A 19,369-nucleotide genomic window follows, 5' to 3' on the forward strand; every position below is an offset into this window, starting at 1 on the left:
TGTTTTAAACCGTGTTATACATTTAACGAGACATATTCATTGCATAGTTTTCCAACTTTCCTTTTTTAATAAAATGATTGTTTTGTAATGCAGGACTAGACCTGTAGATGGCAGCACAGAATATATCCTGCTCGAAACTAGAAGACGAGGAAGAATCCACATATTTTCTTGCTGTTTCGAAAACCTACAAGATGTTTCTGATTAATAAGTGGAGAGAAGGACATTATCGCTCTATTCATCATGTACGCTAATTAATTGTAATTTACAGAGCGGCGTCATATTTAGATCTTTTATTAACAGCTTATTTCACCCCTTCTACAATTGCCGTAAACGCTGTAGTTTCACAATAGCATCTATAGTTAAATATGAACTGTTGCAACCCAGAAGTCACAATATCGTCGGAGATCGAGCGATCGAGTTCCGAAGGAGAGTATATGGTGGAGCCGGGAGACGATGCTGACATTCGGGAGGCGTCAGTGTACAGAGAGACCCGGCTGAACGTCGAACCTATAGAGGACGGAGGCGCCGCTATAATAAGTGGGGTTGGCGGAGGCAACGCAGTGCTGGGTAGGGTAAGTAAAGAAGACGACGATCTGAGGTACTTGCATTTATTATGGGAGCCAGGACGAGCGGAACGGTGTACCGGAGGTGTAGCATCCACGCTGCGGAAGATGACGGGGAGCAGGGCCAGAAGACAGCACAGAATGGCTCGGAGCCTTGGTCCTATCGGGAAAGAGATTTATGGTAAATTGCTTTAGTCACTACATTTTCGAAAAAAGTGCTACATTTTTAGGTTGTGTTAGGTTAAGCCCGTCAATAGTTTTAGGACACAAAGGCATCTAGATGAACATTCTGAAGGTCTTTCTGAGTCGTCTTACTAATTACGATTAGGAGTTGTTCAAGACTACACATCCCTGTTGAAATGGGAGAAAGTAAAACACCAAGCACGCTTTTGTTATACCTCCTAGTACACAGAGAAAACAATAACTTGGTCATTCATTCAGGATACCTGTCTTCTGTATCTGATGCAGTTTTGATATATTGACTCATAAAGCAGTATTTGCAGCGTTTGCATTTTTGTCTCTGCAGCTGTGAAGCGATTGAGAGAGGCAGCAAACTGTAACGACATCGACGCAGGTATCATCACTTAAACATAACTTGTGCATGTTCACCACTAGAAGTCAGTTTTTTTGGGGGGGGGTGGCAACTTACTCTTTTTTTTTCTTTTACCAGTTCGAAAGCTCCTGCAGGATGATGTTGACCCCTGTGCAGCAGATGACAAGGGAAGGACAGCCCTACATTTCTCCTCCTGCAATGGCAATGAAAGCATAGGTATTGTCTGAACATCTCATAGTTAACAACAAACTAATTAAGACTGAAATTCACATAACATTAAGTGAAGACCAAATTGTCTGTCAATAGTTCAGTGGTGGCCTGGTGTCCTGTCCAGGGTATTTTGTTGGCTACCTCACCCTTTTTGGTTCTGAATAGGAATAGGTCATTATTCCAATTGGATGGATGGATAGCTAATGCTACATGTGAAATGTTTTACACTTTTAATCTAAGCATAATTACTTTGCTTTGATTGTTATAACTAATCAATGTATATTTGACCACATACCGGTAGTACGGTACATTTTTTTCCTTGACTGCTTTATCTCTTATGGGGTCACAAGAGGGCGCTGGAGACTATGCTATCTGCATATAAGCAAAGGCTCGTTGCAGGGTCCTATATGATCATTTGAGGGTTAGATGCCTTCCTTTGTGTCCTGGCATCTCCCTCTACTACCAGAACACAGTCCATATTTTGTCTGGACTTGAAGTGAGAACCTTCACATCTCAGCCCAGTCCCACACAGACTGAGCTACCACCACCTTTTTCAAACTAAAATAACTCCAATCTTTTCACATTTACAGTACCAGTTAAAATGAAATTTTAACATTTGCAGCTATTTTGTTTTTATCATTTCAGTGAAGTTGTTACTGAGTCACGGAGCTGATCCCAACCAACGAGACAGCCTAGGGAACACCCCCCTCCATCTGGGTAAAAACACTTTGATTTTATAATGATGATTCTGACTAATAAATAACTTAATGATAGTGATATATGTAACTTGCATTTTTAAATTTTGCAATGCAACACTTTGACATATGGTTTTGGAATGAGATTGGTACAATTGTAAGATACAAAAACCAAAAATGGCTACAACTCTGGTTTGCTGTGATCACTCTTTAGCTATGAATGCAATAGTAACAGTTAGGAACACTTAAAATTTGTTTACTGCAGCGGCCTGTACCAACCATGTGCCTGTGATAACCACATTGCTGAAAGGAGGTAAGACACGGGATCGTTTTCTTTTTTCATTTTAACAAGACATTGAATGGAAGGATAGTTTTAGCTGGCCAAAACCCCTCACCCCAAAACCCCTTTTTATTTTAGAAAATGGTAAAACATTTATTCAGTGTGAATTAGAATTGTTATAAAATGATAACATTTAACAGAGATTGGGGCTTTTATGGTTGCTGTAAAGGAGCCCGTGTAGACGCCCTGGACAGAGCAGGCAGGACCCCTCTGCATCTGGCACGCTCTAAGCTCAGTATTCTGCAGGATGGAGATTCTCGCAGTTTAGAGACCCTGAGAGGGGAAGTCACACAGGTAAAAAATCAGTTACCTTGAATTTTTCCATATGCAAAGTGGTAGAGCTAGGCTTATCTGTATTTTCTGAATGATCACAGAATTGATGGTCTTGCTGGAATTATTTCTGTCTAAATTTTAGATTATTCAAATGCTGAGGGAGTACCTGAATATAATGGGTCAGAGAGAAGCCACAGAGAGGCTAGAGCACATTTCAGCACAGCTGCAGGACACATGTACCAAAGAACAGGTGACGGCAACATAATCCCATATTTCTAATTATTTTTTTCGTTTCCACTGCTCGACTGTAGCTAAATACCTTTGTTTTTCGTCTTTTACTTTTAAAACTTTACATTATTTTACATCATTTACGTTTATTTTCTTCAAATTGACTTTTAATCAACTGCATATAGCCACTATCATATAAGCATTTAAATGAGAATATCTTTACAACCTTTAGATTGATTTTCTACAATACTATACTGAGCTATGTTTAATGCATTTTTTCTTTATTTCAGGTGGATGAGATTACTGATTTATTGGCCAGTTTTACATCACTCAGCTTGCAGAAACAGTTCCAGGGATAAGTAAAGGATGAAGTTTTGTCCTGCCCCGCTGCCTTTACTACAATGTCTTTCATCATACCGTACATAAAAAGTTCAAATACGTTTCAAAATTAATTTTTTAAAACCTTGTTTTTTTTTTTCTTTTTGCAAAATGACTTGTCTTTTATACAACCTTCGTATGTACCATGTCATCACAGGGCCAACACAGAAAGACAAACAGCCTTTCAACTTTTAAGGTTAATTTAAATCAGCCAGATCACCTATTCCCCAAATGCATGGCTTTGGACTGTGGGAGGAAGCCAGATTACTCAAGGAAAACATGCAAACACCACGCAGAAAAGTTCTGGGCCCCCAGGATATTGACATGCAGTTGCACCTCAATTTACATACCAATTTGAAATAAATATGTGTTTTTCTTAAAAAAAAAAAACCATAATTGATATTAAACCATAATTGTTATTTAATTGACTCACAGTGAATATTTTGTACAGATGAATAAATCAGTATGTGAGATCTCTGATGCATTGTTTTTAAAAAGCAGAAAATGAATGACGTCTCTGGTTGTCTGTCTAATTAAACAGAACCACTTGATCTTCTAAATCCATTTCTTGAAGCATATCTTTGATATGATTTCCTCCAGCAGATAAACCAACCAACTCATAACTTCAACCACACTCCTGACTTATGGTGTTGAGGTAGAACATGTGTCAGTGTTCCCTCAGAACCCACTCCTCTCAGATCATTCTTTCATCACTTTTACATTTATGACTAAGGATTCTTCTATCCTCAGAACAAAGTCTTACTATAGCAGATGTCTTTCAGATAATGCTGTAGCTAAGTTTAAGGAAGTGATCCCTGTGCTAATCCCAGGACCACCGTGTGTTTCTCCAGGGATCAGTCATTATAATCTTAGCCCTGCTTAGGTTGAGTCTATTGCTGAAGGTGCAGCAACCTCACTGAGAATCACCCTTGATTCTGTTCCCCCCTTAAAAAGAAAATAGTAAATCAGAGGAGGTGTTCCCCCTGGTATAATTCACATATCAGGACCCTCAAGCAGAAAGTGCGAAGACTGGAAAGGAAGTGGCATTCTTGTAAAATAGACAGCTATCATGTAGCCTGGAAAGAATGTCTATTAGTTTACAAAAAGGCCCTCCGCAAGGCTAGAACAGCTTATTTTTCTTCTTTAATTGAGGAAAATAAGAACAACCCCAGGTTTCTTTTCAGCACTGTGGCCAAATTAACCAAGAGTCACAGTGTTTTAGATCCACGTATCCCTTCTTCCCTTAGTGGTGAAGACTTCATGAGCTTCTCCACTGATAAAGTTCTAGCTATCAGAGAAAAAGCTAACCAGGCCATCCCAACAACTGGACCATCACCAGATGTGCCGACTGTGGGAACATACAGGTTCTCCAACGAGCCCTTAAACTCCTTCAGCCCTATATATTTTTCTGAGGCGTCGTCGCTAATTCAGAAATCCAAGACCACCATGTGTCTTTTAGATCCCATCCCAACACACCTGTTGAAGGATGTTTTACCATTGATAGGCAGTTCTGTCCTGGACCAGATCGTTGGTTCTTTAGTGACAGGTTATGTACCCCGGTCCTACAAGGTGGCAGTGATTAAGCCGTTGCTTAAAAAAACCATCACTGGATCCTGATGTGTTAGCAAACTATAGGCCAATATCCAACCTTCCTTTTATCTCTTTTTTCACTTGAGGAACATCACAAAGATCAGGAAACTACATGATGCTGAAAAGTTAATTCATACTTTTGTTACTTCCAGGCTGGACTATTGTAATTCTTTATTATCAGGGTGTCCAAACAACTCCAGCTGATCCAAAATGCTGCAGCCAGAGTTCTGACAGGTATTGACAAAAGAGATCACATAACTCCTGTACTGGTGTCTCTTCATTGGCTGCCCATTAAATTTAGAATAATTTTTAAAATCCTTCTTCTGACCTACAAGGTCCTCAGAGGCCTAGCTCCATCCTACCTGGAGGAGCTAGTGACACCTTACCAGCCCATTAGACCTCTCCACTCTCAGAATGCTGGTCTACTTGTGGTTCCCAGAGTCTCTAGGGGTAGAATGGGGGGCCTAGCATTTAGCTACCAGGCCCCCCTGCTGTGGAACCAGCTCCCTGTCCAGGTATGGGAGGCTGACTCCATCTCTACTTTTAAGATCAGACTTAAAACCTACCTCTTTGAAAAAGCTTATTGTTACTAATTCTGTAGTTCCAGTTACTATCATAGATAGACAAATTATCATACTTAAGGGGTCGTCTAATCGTTAGGTTAACATCTTAGCTGTGCTGTTATAGGCCAAGGCTGCCGAGGTCCGGAAACATGATCACCTGACAGGCCTCTGTCACCCCACTAGGTCATGGTTTCCTCTCCTCTCCTCTCCTCTCCTCTCCTCTCCTCTCCTCTCCTCTCCTCTCCTCTCCTCTCCTCTCCTCTCCTCTCCTCTCCTCTCCTCTCCTCTCCTCTCCTCTCCTCTCCTCTCCTCTCCTCTCTCTCTACCCAGCCGGCCATCAGCAGGAGGGTCCCCCTACATGAGCCTGGTCCTGCTCAAGGTTTCTTCCTGTTAAAGGGGAGTTTTTCCTTGCCACTGTTGCTTGTCTGGGGTCAGGCCCTGGGATTCTGGAAAGCACCTTGAAACAATTTTGATTGTATAAGATGCTATATAAATAAAGATTGATTTGTTTTGATATCGACATATCAGGCTTTACTCACAACACACAGCCAATTTATGCCTCGAGGCAAGTTTGGATTATAATAGACACCATATAAATAAAGATGGCTTCATTTAATCTAATTCAAGTGTACAGAGAAATATTGGAAATAAGTTGTAAAGAGTAAATATACAAGAGGAGAAAATGTTGGATATTGTTAAATTCAGACCAAAAACAATTGTTTGCAAAAATGAATGCATTTAAGAACATTTGTATTCAGCATAAATGGCATGTATTAAATGTGTCATTTGAAATGTCCAGTGCTTGTTATCAACGTGATTCTAATGCTTCTCGATGCACAGTGTGTGCACGGCGCACGGCGCTAATATGGCTTCCTTCCTCCCGCAATGGTTGGTTACGGCGCCAAAGCTCCTCCCAACACTAGCTCGCTGTTGTTCGACGACGGTGGAAGATGTGCTGAGGACATTGGATGCGCCTCAGAGGTACACATATTTACTGCTCACGCCATTGCGCTCTTTTCTATGTTATTAATAGCATAGATATTTGACTATTGTGTGGGAAAGCAGGCGTAGATGCCCAAGGGTCGCAGTGTTTGTGCGCCTTGGCCTAGCTGTAAAAGAAAGCCTCGACCTTTCCTGAGTTCTGCTCTGCTGAAGCGCACAATCGCCTTTGCTTACAACGATGATAGTCTGTGTAGGTAATCACTTAATCAGGTCTGTGCAAGGGAAATGTTTCGCGATCTTTTCCTTTTCTGCTGACTAGACTTATTTTAGCGTCCCATTTAGTCATTCCTATAGAGTTGCTCCACCGCTGCTGTTTCGTTTGAGTTAAGTGTGAATTATTGCTGAATTATTTAATCAGTTATGGGACATTTGTGTCATGTTCTTTCTTGTCATCTCAGCTTTAGGTCAACACTGCAAGGGGCAGTTTTCTTGCTTTCGAGGAGCTCAAGTGCACAGGAGGAATGGGTAAACGTGACTGCATGAATATTTTCTATGACAATAGTTTTTGACAATAGCAGATACTCGTATACAAATGACCGGTGACTTCTGGGAGCATTTTCTGAAAGAACTACAAACCTCTGTATTTTAATATAAAGTTATTAAGTTCACATTAAGAAAACCATGCACAGTGTAGTCATTGAACCCCGATTTAGTTTTTTTTATTTTATCATTCCTAGGAGTAGCCATTCAACATCACTAAGACTACAAACATGCTCCTGCTTTAACAGGTTTTACCAGACTATTGAGTCAGGATTAATGGTAGTCTTGGAACTTATTGTGAAAAGGGATTCATACGGTATATAAATATACATCCCTCGTTCACAGTGGTCTTTTATATTAGTAGACCCCTCCGGCCACACCGCTCCCTCTCTTTGAAGAGTTTAAGTACCTTGGATTCTTGTTGAGGAGTGAGGCAAGGATGCCTCAAGGAGCCACTGCTCCTCCACATCAAGAGGAGCCAGCTGAGGTGGCTATGGTATCTATAACGGATGATCCCTATATGCCTTGCTCGGGAGATTTTCCAGGCATGTCCCACCCAGAGGAGACCCTAAGGAAGAGCCAGGACATAGTGACTATGCCACTCAGCTGACCTGGGAATGCCTTGGAATCCTCCTGGAAGTATTGGAGGAAGTGTTCGTGGAGATTGAAGTCTCTTTGTCCCTGCTCAGACTTGCTGCCCCTACAACATGATACTAGATAAGCGGAAATGGACAGATAATTAACAATTATTTTAATTAGTAAATTCTTGTGTTTTAAATGGAATTACACACTTAGCTTATTTAATATAACCAATAACATTCTGTATTTTGTATGTAGAGCTGGGGATGGAAGGAGACAGAAGCCTTGTTGCTGGTCGTAGCCAGAGAGAAAAAAGGCGGTCATACAAGGACTTATTAAGGGAGGAAGAGGAGATTGCTGCTCAAGTCCGAAAAACATCGAAGAAACGGCTAAAAGTAGGTCCAGAGCAACTTTGTAATTCAATATTATGGTCAATATGAAGACAGTTATAGTAACTGAACTTGAAATCTTCACCATACTTAACTAGACAGAAATCATCAGAATAAAATTAACAAGCATACCTGAATTCTTTTTTGTCGATTTTAAGAACTTTAATCCAAACAGGCTCATTGCAATCAAGATCGTTGGTTTATGTCTGTTGATTTTTCGTGAAACATGATCCATGGAAACGGGTAGTCAGATCTGAAGTGGTAGTGGAAGGGCACCAAATTAGGGGTTAGGCGTCCTGTTGTGTAAGAGTCCCGTTGTAGCCTACCCCCTCACATAGAGTGCAGAAGTGTGAACTTCTGTGCTTGCAGCTTAATTTGCTCCATTTTGGGGGTGGATACCAGGCATGCTGAGAGAGAAGGTGAGCATGGAGACAGTGGTGAGTAATGAAGGAATTTTTTAGGGAAGGAAAGGTTCTTCTGCCCGGAAAAACTTCTCTGCACTTATCATAGTGGGTTTATTCAAATCACAGGCTTTTATGCCTGTGTATGTGTAATGATAATATTTTCCCAAAGTACATTTTTAAAATAAGTGTACAGTGGAAATTGTAAAGTGATGCATGTCTTTTCAACAACAGGATTCGGAACTGTTCTTGCTTGGTGGAGACTTGCATAAAAAGAAAAAAAAACATGGCGATGACTACTATTACAGAGGTGACTTTTACACACACACACACACACACACACACACACACACACACACACACACACACACATATAATATATATAATATATATATTAAAATGATATATATATATATATATATATATATATATATATATATATATATATATATATATATATATATATAGATATCATTTTAATGCATTAATGCAGTTTCAGTAACTGTTGCTCTTTTCTTTCACTCGGTGTCAGACCATGATGGTTCAGGTCCCCCTTCCCACAAGAAAAAGCACAAATCCGTTGAGCATTCCCCTACTATCTCATCCCCATCATCCTTGAACCCAAGAGACACGGCAATGGGTCTTCTACAGGCCATCACGTCCCCACTGGCCACAGGCTCCGACCCCAGCCCTCTTCACAAGAAACCCTCTTACCCCTCTTTTTCCTCACACTCTTCAAAGGACCAGAAACGTGACAGCGGTGTTGGAAGCAAAGGCAGCCATTCCCTTTCCCACTCCCGCCCTTTGGCTTCATCGTCAAATTCTTTTTTCAAGAAACATTCTTCCTCCACCAAGTCATCTTTGTACCATGGTGGGATGCCAAAAGAGGAGTCACTGACATTACGTGAGGCTAATGGGTTAAAGATGAAACTCATAATGTCACCGGAGAAAGAAGAAATGGAGGGATTCTCATTAACTTCTCACTCACCCAAAGGTGTCCTAAAGAAGGAGAAGGACCTAGACCGACTGCAGATTTCCAAATCACCCAAGAAGAAATTCCTGCAGAGTCGAGATCCGCTACCTATAGTGGGGAAAGAAGTAGAAGTGGAAGGTAAAGGCATTATTTTTATGATGTAAAATAATATAAGGCTTGTGTAGAGGCAGATGTGCTTTTTTCAATAAAAGGGCACATTTGTCCACTTTATTTACTTAGTGATTGGATTAAGAATAGAATGCCAGCAGACAAAAATACTCAGAATGCAAAATACACTAAGAATGTCACTGATATTAAAAAATAGAAGGAAGCACACCATATTCTACTATTACCCCTTGCGCTGATCTCCATTAATTAATTATTAAGCTTTCTTAATGGAGATCTAATAACTTACAGTGAACCAGTCACAGGGGTGTAAAACTCAATTGTATAACTCAAAGCACACTTCAAAATCACTAAAACACCATTGCAAACTCGGTGCGCATTGCGCTCAGTTTATCATCAAAATGCAAAGTGGCGCGGAAGGTTTAAAATCTTGGGATGAGCTGTTATTGCTCAACTCATATTTCAACTTTTCATCCTGCAAAACTGTGGAGTCTTTTCCTTTACTCGACATGAACTGACAGATTTCCCTGCTGAGCTTAAAAGCTATGGAAAATTTCCCCTGACTTGGCAAACACAGTTCCTAAAAGGTTGAAACTGCCAGTGATTTAAACCTTTACCTGGAAAAACTTTTTGTGTGACATTGCTCATTACATGCTCCATTTTTAGGACTTAACTGCACAGCATTTCCTGGTGTATGATGCAGTGATATGTTGTTCACTCACCTGTGCAGTTCTCTTGCGCCTTTACCCGCATCCTTCCCACTAGTCCACTTTTCTCACCGCATATCGCCGGTGCTCCGTCTGTTGTAAGTCCAATAAGTTTTTCCAAGGGCAGTTTCATGTGGGTAACACTTTGACATATGTTTTCATATATTTTCTTCTTGTTTTCCCATGCATTGATTTTAAAGGCCAATATTTCCTCCATAATGTGCAAATTAGAGTCCCCTACATGGAAGATAAAGATGGCCAAGTGTGCAGTGTCAGTCATACCAGGGAAGAGGAAGAGAGTATGTGATAAAGTCTTTGCATTTTTCACTCAGCTGTTTTCTTAAATTAGTGGACATCTCAAAAACTCAGGTTTCTACTCAGGTTTACATTTGCCAACATCTGCTTGTCTGCACACAAGACATTGCAAACGATATATTAATAAATGCTTTGGAGTGTTGTTCATATTCATGTCTGTGTTCCTTAACTTAAAGGTCATTATGGAGGTGGCATTGCTGATGTGAGTTCTTCATCTGGAGGGGAACTGGAAGCTGGTGAACTGGTCATAGATGATTCATACACACACCTGTCGAAAAAGAAGAAGAAGAGCAAGAAAAGCAAGAAAAAAAAGGACAAAGAAAAAGATAGAGAAAAAGAGAAAAGTGGAAAGGACAAGAAGCACAGTAAAGGATTTGGAGGTGACGTTAAATCCTCTGTTGGCTGTTGTGGGGTCAAAAATAAGTGATTTTGCAGTCTGAAAAGACATATAAAGCAGCAAAAGGTTAAGATTTTACCATTTGGATTATATTAATGATGATTACTGATTATTGACTGAGAAGATTCTCTAAAGATCAAGGTATTATCAAATGATAAGAGGTTAGCCCAAAGAAAAAGAGAATGGTCTGCCTTCCAGGCCAGCTAACAAAGGGCCGTCAGACTGGAGGCTCAACCTGTACCCTTCGTACTAACAACCTCTCGTCTAGGCCCTAACAAATGGAAAAGAAACTGACAACATCTGAAAGACAGGACCAATCCCATCAGGAGTGCTGACATTGATTCAACTTATTGTCTCCCATTTTTCAAACCCTTTGATAGATCAAGCAGGAATTTTATTTTTATTTATTTAGTTAAATAAGTGCTTTCAGTGTGGTAAAATTTGCACTTGTTTGCCTGATTCCAGATAACTAATATATGTTGCTTCATCCTTGAACCATAACGCTAGCTTTTTGTTTCAAAGAAAAAGTGGATTCACATGGATTCACAACATTGCAACTAATTGGCTATTTGGAAAATATTTTCAAAGCTTTAACACTCTTATAGAGGTGGAGGTAGTTGAAGGACATTGGGCTGAGAATTGGAAGATTCCTAGTTCAATTCCCAATGTAGACAAACCTTGGCAGGCCTTCTGTCAGTGTTCAGGTCATGTAGGGCCCTGGATGAGCTGGCACAGGGATGTAAACTGCTCTCTGTAATTTTTGGATGGAAACAGGTATTCAAATCAAATCAATCTTTATTTATATAGATTGATTCAGATTCATAAACATCCAGGTTTAGAAAGAAAGACTGAGTGGACTAGGTCACACCACCATATACTGTATTTACATTAATAGAAACTGATTAAAGTATACAAAGTCAGTCATACAATATGTTCATGATTTACATTTTGAACCAGCTTTGTCTCACCTGATGTTAAGACCAATTCCAGATGGATACATATTTATGCTGTTAAATTAAATGCACAAGGCATGGCTGTTCCATTATTTTGAAAGATGTGTGAATTACTTTTCAGTTATATTTTAGTTTTTTATTGTTTTGTTGTAGTTTGTTCTTTATTTCAAGATGTGATCATAACAGATATGGTCAACATTTATTGTTCAGCCATAGATTGACAGTATCCTGCCATTATTTGATCACTGTTGCTTTCTCTGTGTGACTCTGGCCAGATTTGAGGGGCCATGGACACTCCCATCCTGCTGTTATGCATGGCACTGTGGGCCCAATGTTTGCTATGACCACACCTGTTTCTCCACATCACCATCAAATTACTGATGGAATGACAGAGAAGAAGAAGAAAAAAGAGGACAAAGACCGTGAAAAGCGCGAGAAAGAAAAAGACAAGGTGAGTAGCATTTCTAACTCACTCAAATTGAGTTGCTAGTGATGGTCCTCTGCATTGGATGTTACGTTAAAGACTGTCATGTCATTGTTGATTTGTATAGGTGATTCCCATTTTTACGACAAAAAATAAGTCTTTCTTTGTTTAATGTTCTCTTTCCTTTGATCATTTCCTTTCCATTCATTTTAGCCCAAGAAGAAGAACACATCAGCATATCAGGTGTTTTGTAAGGAGTACAGAGTTAATATTAATGCAGAACAGCCAGGACTAGGTGGGTACTATGACTCGTGAAAATACTAATTAACAAAGAATATGACTTAAATTACATGTACTCTGGTTCAATGTTATATTGCAATGTATTTAGTTTAAAATCATTTGATCCAAGTAATTTTAGTTGTTTTCAAATATTAGTGTTGTACTAGTGTTGTAAAGATAAATTATTTAAAGAATGATTAAAGTAAAAACATTAAAAACATTCCCTGTGGTACACATGATGTATCTCAGACTAATTAAGAACTTAAACCTTGCAAAATAATTTCTTGAGTTTTAATGTCATTTTTAAAATCATAAAATCTACTTTTAGATTTTAATAGCAGTAACTTTAATTAACCAAATTATACTGTTGTACCTTCTGTTTGATTTCTAGTATTTGGTGAACTAAGCAAGAAATTAGCAGAAGTGTGGAAGGCAATGCCAGAGAAAGATAAATTGGTAAGTTTTTGTAAATAATTAGATAAAAGTGGTGTATTTTCATCAAGATGAAACTATTTTGTGTTTGTACAGGTCTGGAGACAGAAGGCTCAATATTTACAGCACAAACAGAATAAAGCTGAGGCAACCACAGTCAAGCACAAGATCGTGACTGACAACAAAAACAAAGGTATCTATAAACCCATCTGGAATAATTATCACTCTTCCTGTGGTTGCTGTTAGTTGTGTTTTTTCCATTACAGCTGCAGCTACAGGAACAGGTATTGTGCCTGTAAACAAGACATCCAGCACTGTGTCCTTGTCCCCTGCACGAGCCCCAGAAGTCGATCCAATTGATGCAGCAGCTCACTTGCAACTCTTGGGAGAGTCTCTGTCTCTGATTGGGCACAGACTACAGGAGACGGAGGTACAGTTCTGCATATATGGGGTATTTTAATTAGATTAATCACAGGGATGCTGTGGATTGCCTTTGATTAATCATGAAGAAATATCAATTTTAGTCTTTACTACGGTAATCAAGGTTTAATTTTGCGTGAGTACACAGACAACATGCTAGTAAGTGCTAGCAGAATGCCGACTTACCATTAATGTATTTTAAAATGGAATTGCTTCAATGAAATGATAACTCTGTCCTGCAGAGGTGTGTACAATACTTTATGTCATAGTAACGGTTTAGTCTTGCATTTTTTTGTAGATGGAGAGGGCCAACATGCTGGTTAGCCTCTTCCATCTGTAACAGTTGCTTCTGCTGCCTATTATTACTGGATCAACTTCCTAATAGACATGCGCGACGGTAACTCAACTTGGAAAAACTGCCTGAAATGCGTTAATACAGATTCATTTTCCACTGCTGATGGGTTTATTTTGTTAAAAAAAAATTATAGGATTAATCTGCCTTACATACATTTCCAATAGCTTTTAATTTCAACACAATGAATAAAGAATGAAAACATTTTATCAGGATTAAAGCACAACTACCCTGTAATTAATCTGATCTAATATCGCTTTCATTTCACAGCTTTAGTAAAGTATTTATAATCCTGAGCATTATGAGAGCACATTAGAATTGAACATTTTTGCTTTCTTGTTAGGGAATGGTGGCAGTTTCTGGAAGTCTGTCAGTTCTTCTGGATTCCATCTTGTGTGCTCTAGGGCCACTGACTTGTCTCACTGCACAGATCCCACAGCTCAATGGATGCCCTCGCAATGTTCTGGTGCGGTAATAGTTTTAACATACGTGACTTTTTATCATATGTGACTTGTATTTGTTTAGCAAGTTATTTGCCTGATAGGTGGTTTATTTCTTAAGGTGAAGGAGCTGTTTTGTAACTGAACACTATCTGTTTTTTAGTCAACCACATTGGACAACATTGCTTACATCATGCCTGGACTCTGAAAAATCATGGAAGCTGAAGTCAAAGCCTTACTTCAACTACGGCTCGTAAATGTCACTGCTTGGGACCTCAAAAGTTGGATTTTTTCTTTTATCTGGATCCTTTAGAGGTTATTTTTAGAACTTGTGCTGGTTTTTAAATTTTAAATTGTTTATTTCAAAAAGAATTTTTTCTTTACTTTTTTATGATGAGTCGGCTTAGATTTTACAGTTACTATACTGTATTGTGTGGTATGAATGAGTACTTTACTGTATGCATGTATGTATGCATTTGAAGTTTTCATTTTGTATACGGCAAAATGTTTTTAACAGAAGTGTACATTTAAGTCTGATGAAATTTTGGTCATAATCAACATATGTTTGGCCCATTATGTGTTTTATCTTTGACTCTGTATATATTGCAGTTCTTCCTTGCTGTTTTATGTATTTGAAATTGGATTGTACTGCCCAGTTCAAAAAGAAGAAACTTGCCATGTATTTTTTTTTTTAATTTTAATTTTTACTTATTGTGAAAAACAAAACATTAAAAGTTAGTCACATTTGTAATACGACTCATGAAAAGAAGGAAAAGGAAGTATCCCTACACTCCTACTCATAAGGCATCATGAGGCATTTTCCAGACACTGATATTATATACAAAAAGAGCAGTTCTAACTGCTTTGAATTCTGTTGTTTTACCATTATTTTTAAAATAAATAAATCTTGTTCTAGGAGGGCTTTAAGTACATTATTTCAAACAAAAATTGAAGCCAAACTTTGAGTAATTCATTTACAGTCAACCACATACCAACTACAGTTTTGAATGTAGGCATAAAAGATTTTAATTAAATACATGTATTCATGGAAAACAAAATAATGCAAAGGTGTTCATTTCAAATGTCAAAGACTATAACTGTTTAAAACCAATTTCATCTATTGATCCATTTTCTGGTAACCTTCCTAGCACAAACACAGTATAAGAATGCTGCTGACTGGTCACAAGTGTAAAAGATTTTTTTTAAAAATTAAAAAAAAAAAGCTTTATTTATCAAAGCAAGCCAGAAACAGGTTCTATCTGAAGACTCGGCAAACCCAACCAGACTGGTGAGGTGCTTTCCTGGGGACCAAGCAAAGGGCTTCCCCGCCCTCCAACACACGAGGGCGCTGTTCCCGCCACTGTAGTCTGCCACAGAGGGGCGACGTGAGCCTCAGAGGACGAGGAAGTGCGTCGGAGCTCACCACAAACAAATCTATGGAAATGGCAGCGCTGGGGTCTCCCTCTGGTAACTTCACTACTGCTGTCTCTCTTACTTAAGCTTCATACTTATAAACGTGTTCAAAGTTAATGAAAGGGGCCTTAACATCTAAATAATTGTCTCCATATTTGTGTGAAGTAAGATGAGACAGGGCGGTGTCTTTTTGACTAAATGCGCGGTACTACAGAAGTTAATGTTTAAACTATTATTAGAAGGTGATGAAAAGCGTATTAATGAAGGAGTCATCATTTACACAACGGGAAGTACATATTCACGCTTACATTAACGTGACATTTATGTACGTGTGGTGTGTTCTGACAGAACTGAGACTGGTGTTACTGGGCCAGGCATCAGCAGCCTGCACCATGTTGGGCCTTCAAGAGAAGCAGGATGGCAAATCTGCCCCGGCCAAATACACAAAGGAGGTTGCAGGAAAAAAGGCAATAGACTCTCTCTCTCTCGCTCTCTCTCTCTCAGTGTCTCTTTCTCTCTTAGACACTTAAGCATGATGAATTCAAAGATGATGAGAAAAAAAAAATAGTTTTAAAGTATGAGATTTAATTTTCTTGGATATGTTGTGCAAAAAATTCAAACGTATATAATGGATATTCCACTATTGTGGACTGCTTGTCTGGACAGTAAAACCAAAAATACATCAAAATCAAATAAGTCACATACAGAAAGTGACATTTCTCAAAGTAATAGCTGTCATAGGGTTCTCATGTTCATATCATATAAAGCCCTTTGACCTCTATATTTGTCCACAAAGAACATCAAATGAACATTATTTTGTATTTTTTTGTACAATGTTTTTAGTGCTATCTAACACCATTTTTTAACATCAGTTTAATGTGAGTTTTGAGCATTATGTTTCCAAAAAGCCATTGATATTAATTTTATGGTTCTTCCATTTAATGGCAGGTGATAGTTGTCTCTAGTCTGGCTTGGTTCAACGCAGACTCTGGCCCAAATGAGAAAAAAAGAGAGATATTGTCCTTCTTCAACTTATCTACCCCTGGACCTCATGCTTTTCTGGTTTGTGTGTCCCTGAAACAACCATGCAATGGAGAGGCTCAGGCTTTGGATGTTCTGGACCAGTTGTTTGGACCCAATGCAGTCAGCCAGTGCTCTTTTATAATTTTCACCCAGACTGTGGAACTAGATGAAGATGAGTCCCTGGAGGAGTACCTTGGCACATGGCGTAAAGACGTGCAGGAGCTGGTGAGAAGATGTGGAAACCGTTACCATATCCTGGATCCCCACAGTGAACTAGCAGACGATGCTTTTTGTGAGCTGGTTGAGAAGGTGGAAAAAGTAGTGAAGGAAAGTGGGGGGCAACATTTCAGCTGTCCTCTGTACCAGCAGTTAGAGAAGAGAGTGAGAGAAAGACAGGTAGAAATAATCAAGGATAAGAAACTGGTGATATCACCAGAGGATGAGTTACTAGAAGAAGAACTGGAAGCAGTCAGAGAAGAGGCAGAGCAGACCATAGATTTTGAGAGCCTAGATATGCATTGTATATTCCTCCCTGAAAATATTTCACCTCTTCCCTCTACGACCTCCTTCTTTTGGAGCTCCTGGGAGAAACTGATGGGCTGGATGCGTTGGCTACCTACTCTCATAAGAAAAGAGGCCCTGGCTGGAGCGTTAGTGGGTCTCTTCGTTGGGGGACCTTTGGGTGGAATGATGGGGGCCACCCTGGGGTCAGTGGCAACTGAGGTGAAGAGGAGAAGAACCCAGAAAAATAAATAAGTTAATAACAGAATTGATCAACAATCCCTTTTTTCAACAGCTAAGACTTATCCAGTTAGAAATATGGTTGAGCACTAAACAGTTGTTTATCTCAAATAAGATTAATTTATCATTTTTCATATTTACATTAACTTAAATGTTTTAAATCATCAAGAAAAATGTATTATACAAAGATAATCCAAGTATACAACAAAATGCAGTTTTAAAAATGATGATTTAATTTTATTTATGAAAAATAAGCCAAAACTACCTGGGACTACTTTGCAGAACAGTGGATGGACTGATAGATTACAAAAGAATTCATTAAAAAATTACACCCGTATAACACAGCATACCTGCCAAATGCCTAATTAAATTTGTATCAACTTATGTTCTTACTAGCTATGATATTATTGGACATTTTATTATATATTTGCTACACATCCCTTATTGGAGAGCTGCTGTTATCTATCCATCTATCTATCAGCTGTTTTTCTGGTTCTGTCCTTGTTTTCTTCAGGTGAAGGTTAGTGTATATATTTATATTACGCTGTCAGTCGGGGCACTGTTGTACAGTCCAGAGGTGGTGCTAGCTCAGTGTGAAGCCTAGTTGGAGGGTTTCAAAGGCATCTTATCCACACTCGCACCTCTCCCTAAATGATCATGATTTATTGATGGTAATGTAGGACTGCATGTATCTTGTGCATAGCAAAGTGTGAAAACATTATTTTTCTCCTCTGTGGGATTAATAAAGTGTGCTTTCTACTTCTTTTTCTTTTTGTCCTTATGCCAAGTGAGATCCCTCTGACTTTGGATATGTCTGTGTGGTGACTGTTGAAGCACTGACTCCATTTGTAGTCCACTCATTATTTTTCATACTATTCTTCAATAGTTATTGTTTCACCATCCTCTCAAGGTTGTGGTTATTCCTGTTACAATGTGTTTGGCCACAACATTCTGAGAACAGATAGTTTCTTCAGAAATGTCCGAGAGTACGCAGTCTTCGCCATAGCCCATTAAACCAGGCAGCCATGACCCAATGGGGTGACAGAGGCCATGGTTTTCTGACAAACACTGAGTAAGTCTACACAAAGATCCTTCATTTCAGTCCTAAAACCCTTGATTTATCCATTTGAAAAAATTGCAGGATGTCAGATAATTATTTAAGTCAAGTATTTGTTGTCTTAAAGGGTGGGGCCTACCTCTAAAAAGCCAGAGGTTACTGCCAGCAAGAAAAATGGACAGACTTTACAGTCGCAGTGTGAAAACCCCCAGAAGAACCAAGAGAGCCAGTTGAAAACTGGGCAGAAAAGAAATCATGACTCTAAATATGATGACCCAACTTGTCACGACTCCAAGCGGCCTAGAATTCAGTCAAGGGTGACACCAAGGAAGGATACACGGATAAATGTTGTGAATTCCACTGTTCAGAGGAAGCTGCCTGATGGGAAGGATGGTGGGCCTCATTGCTCCACCTCGATGGCCGTGAGGTGGGCAATACACAGGCAGTAAAAAAGTAACAGACTCCCTGAACACATACGTATGTTTGGGGTACAGTCCCATCTGGTCTTTCAATCACATATTCACCCTGAATTACAAAGAAGGAAACGGATTTTATGTTAAACATTAGTTTCTGTTTTTTCAAGACCATTAAATGTTGACAGAAAATCAAACAACAAATTGGTGCATTCAAATTAATATAATTCTTATTTGGGAACCTATTCCCTTGTTTTGTGGTGCCTGAGGAAAAGTTGACCGATTTTTACTTTGTCCCATTTACTCTGCCTATTGTTGCGCACAAACCTGGAGTAACAATATTTAATATGTTTTTTCAAATATTTTATTCTTAGAAGATAAAAACATTAGCAAAATTAACATAATTTAAGAGGTAAAAAATGTTTTAGCCCAACTTTCTGGGCAATAATGATATATAACTGATGTACAAGTAGTTTGTATACAGTTGCTAAAACAGACAGGAAACAGCTAATAACTGCTAAAGATATGTTTGGATAAAGATACACAGGATATCCCCATACTACTTGTAACCAACTATTTTTAATTAATCCTGCACAAGGAGAGGAGAGGTAGAGGCATAGAGCATAGAAATACATACATTATATTGAATTAAATTGAATT

General features: G+C 38.9%; 3 protein-coding genes across 7 annotated transcripts; all 3 read left to right on the forward strand.

Moving 5' to 3' along the window:
• The first annotated feature begins 114 nt into the window (after positions 1 to 114).
• ankrd54 (ankyrin repeat domain 54) lies at positions 115 to 3,800 on the forward strand. Of its 2 annotated transcripts, XM_029836039.1 has the most exons (9): positions 118 to 242; positions 385 to 744; positions 1,090 to 1,137; positions 1,234 to 1,332; positions 1,972 to 2,043; positions 2,287 to 2,334; positions 2,531 to 2,655; positions 2,777 to 2,884; positions 3,153 to 3,800. In XM_029836039.1, exons 2-9 carry the CDS (start codon positions 435 to 437, stop codon positions 3,219 to 3,221), a joined length of 879 nt encoding a protein of 292 aa, XP_029691899.1. In that variant the 5' UTR covers positions 118 to 242; positions 385 to 434; the 3' UTR covers positions 3,222 to 3,800. The 2 variants fall into 2 exon arrangements, with proteins under 2 accessions (XP_011601931.1, XP_029691899.1); XM_011603629.2 differs by having other exon boundaries at positions 115 to 744.
• Positions 3,801 to 6,220: 2,420 nt separating this feature from the next.
• Positions 6,221 to 14,977, forward strand: hmgxb4a (HMG box domain containing 4a). Of its 3 annotated transcripts, none has more exons than XM_029836037.1 (15): positions 6,221 to 6,374; positions 6,794 to 6,860; positions 7,237 to 7,371; positions 7,713 to 7,849; positions 8,479 to 8,554; positions 8,777 to 9,148; positions 9,239 to 9,355; positions 10,542 to 10,745; positions 11,991 to 12,166; positions 12,353 to 12,434; positions 12,810 to 12,874; positions 12,947 to 13,043; positions 13,117 to 13,280; positions 13,966 to 14,088; positions 14,226 to 14,977. In XM_029836037.1, the coding sequence occupies exons 4-15, from the start codon at positions 7,721 to 7,723 to the stop codon at positions 14,268 to 14,270; spliced, it is 1,650 nt and encodes a 549-aa protein (XP_029691897.1). In that variant the 5' UTR covers positions 6,221 to 6,374; positions 6,794 to 6,860; positions 7,237 to 7,371; positions 7,713 to 7,720; the 3' UTR covers positions 14,271 to 14,977. The 3 variants fall into 3 exon arrangements, with proteins under 3 accessions (XP_029691897.1, XP_029691898.1, XP_029691896.1); XM_029836038.1 differs by having other exon boundaries at positions 7,237 to 7,362; XM_029836036.1 differs by lacking the exon at positions 7,237 to 7,371.
• Positions 14,978 to 15,368: 391 nt separating this feature from the next.
• LOC101076944 (GTPase IMAP family member 4) lies at positions 15,369 to 18,000 on the forward strand. 2 transcript variants are annotated; one of them, XM_011603633.2, is made up of 4 exons: positions 15,369 to 15,529; positions 15,824 to 15,942; positions 16,424 to 16,537; positions 16,652 to 18,000. In XM_011603633.2, the coding sequence occupies exons 1-4, from the start codon at positions 15,499 to 15,501 to the stop codon at positions 17,252 to 17,254; spliced, it is 867 nt and encodes a 288-aa protein (XP_011601935.1). In that variant the 5' UTR covers positions 15,369 to 15,498; the 3' UTR covers positions 17,255 to 18,000. The 2 variants fall into 2 exon arrangements, with proteins under 2 accessions (XP_011601935.1, XP_003964406.1); XM_003964357.3 differs by having other exon boundaries at positions 16,424 to 18,000.
• The last annotated feature ends 1,369 nt before the right edge of the window (positions 18,001 to 19,369 follow it).

The sequence above is a fragment of the Takifugu rubripes genome, chromosome 5, assembly GCF_901000725.2.
Source record: "Takifugu rubripes chromosome 5, fTakRub1.2, whole genome shotgun sequence".
NCBI lineage: Eukaryota > Metazoa > Chordata > Actinopteri > Tetraodontiformes > Tetraodontidae > Takifugu > Takifugu rubripes.

Excerpts from the sequence above, each read along its gene's own strand:
- ankrd54 (XM_011603629.2), top strand. The coding sequence starts at position 366 with ATGAACTGTTGCAACCCAGAAGTCACAATATCGTCGGAGATCGAGCGA. Across the intron at positions 2,335-2,530 it reads AACCACATTGCTGAAAGGAG|GAGCCCGTGTAGACGCCCTG; the intron begins GTAAGACACGGG and ends GTTGCTGTAAAG. Across the intron at positions 2,885-3,152 it reads ACACATGTACCAAAGAACAG|GTGGATGAGATTACTGATTT; the intron begins GTGACGGCAACA and ends TCTTTATTTCAG.
- hmgxb4a (XM_029836036.1), top strand. Across the intron at positions 12,167-12,352 it reads GCGAGAAAGAAAAAGACAAG|CCCAAGAAGAAGAACACATC; the intron begins GTGAGTAGCATT and ends CATTCATTTTAG. Across the intron at positions 13,281-13,965 it reads ACAGACTACAGGAGACGGAG|GGAATGGTGGCAGTTTCTGG; the intron begins GTACAGTTCTGC and ends CTTTCTTGTTAG.
- LOC101076944 (XM_003964357.3), top strand. The coding sequence starts at position 15,499 with ATGGAAATGGCAGCGCTGGGGTCTCCCTCTG. Across the intron at positions 15,530-15,823 it reads AGCGCTGGGGTCTCCCTCTG|AACTGAGACTGGTGTTACTG; the intron begins GTAACTTCACTA and ends GTGTTCTGACAG. Across the intron at positions 15,943-16,423 it reads AGGAGGTTGCAGGAAAAAAG|GTGATAGTTGTCTCTAGTCT; the intron begins GCAATAGACTCT and ends ATTTAATGGCAG.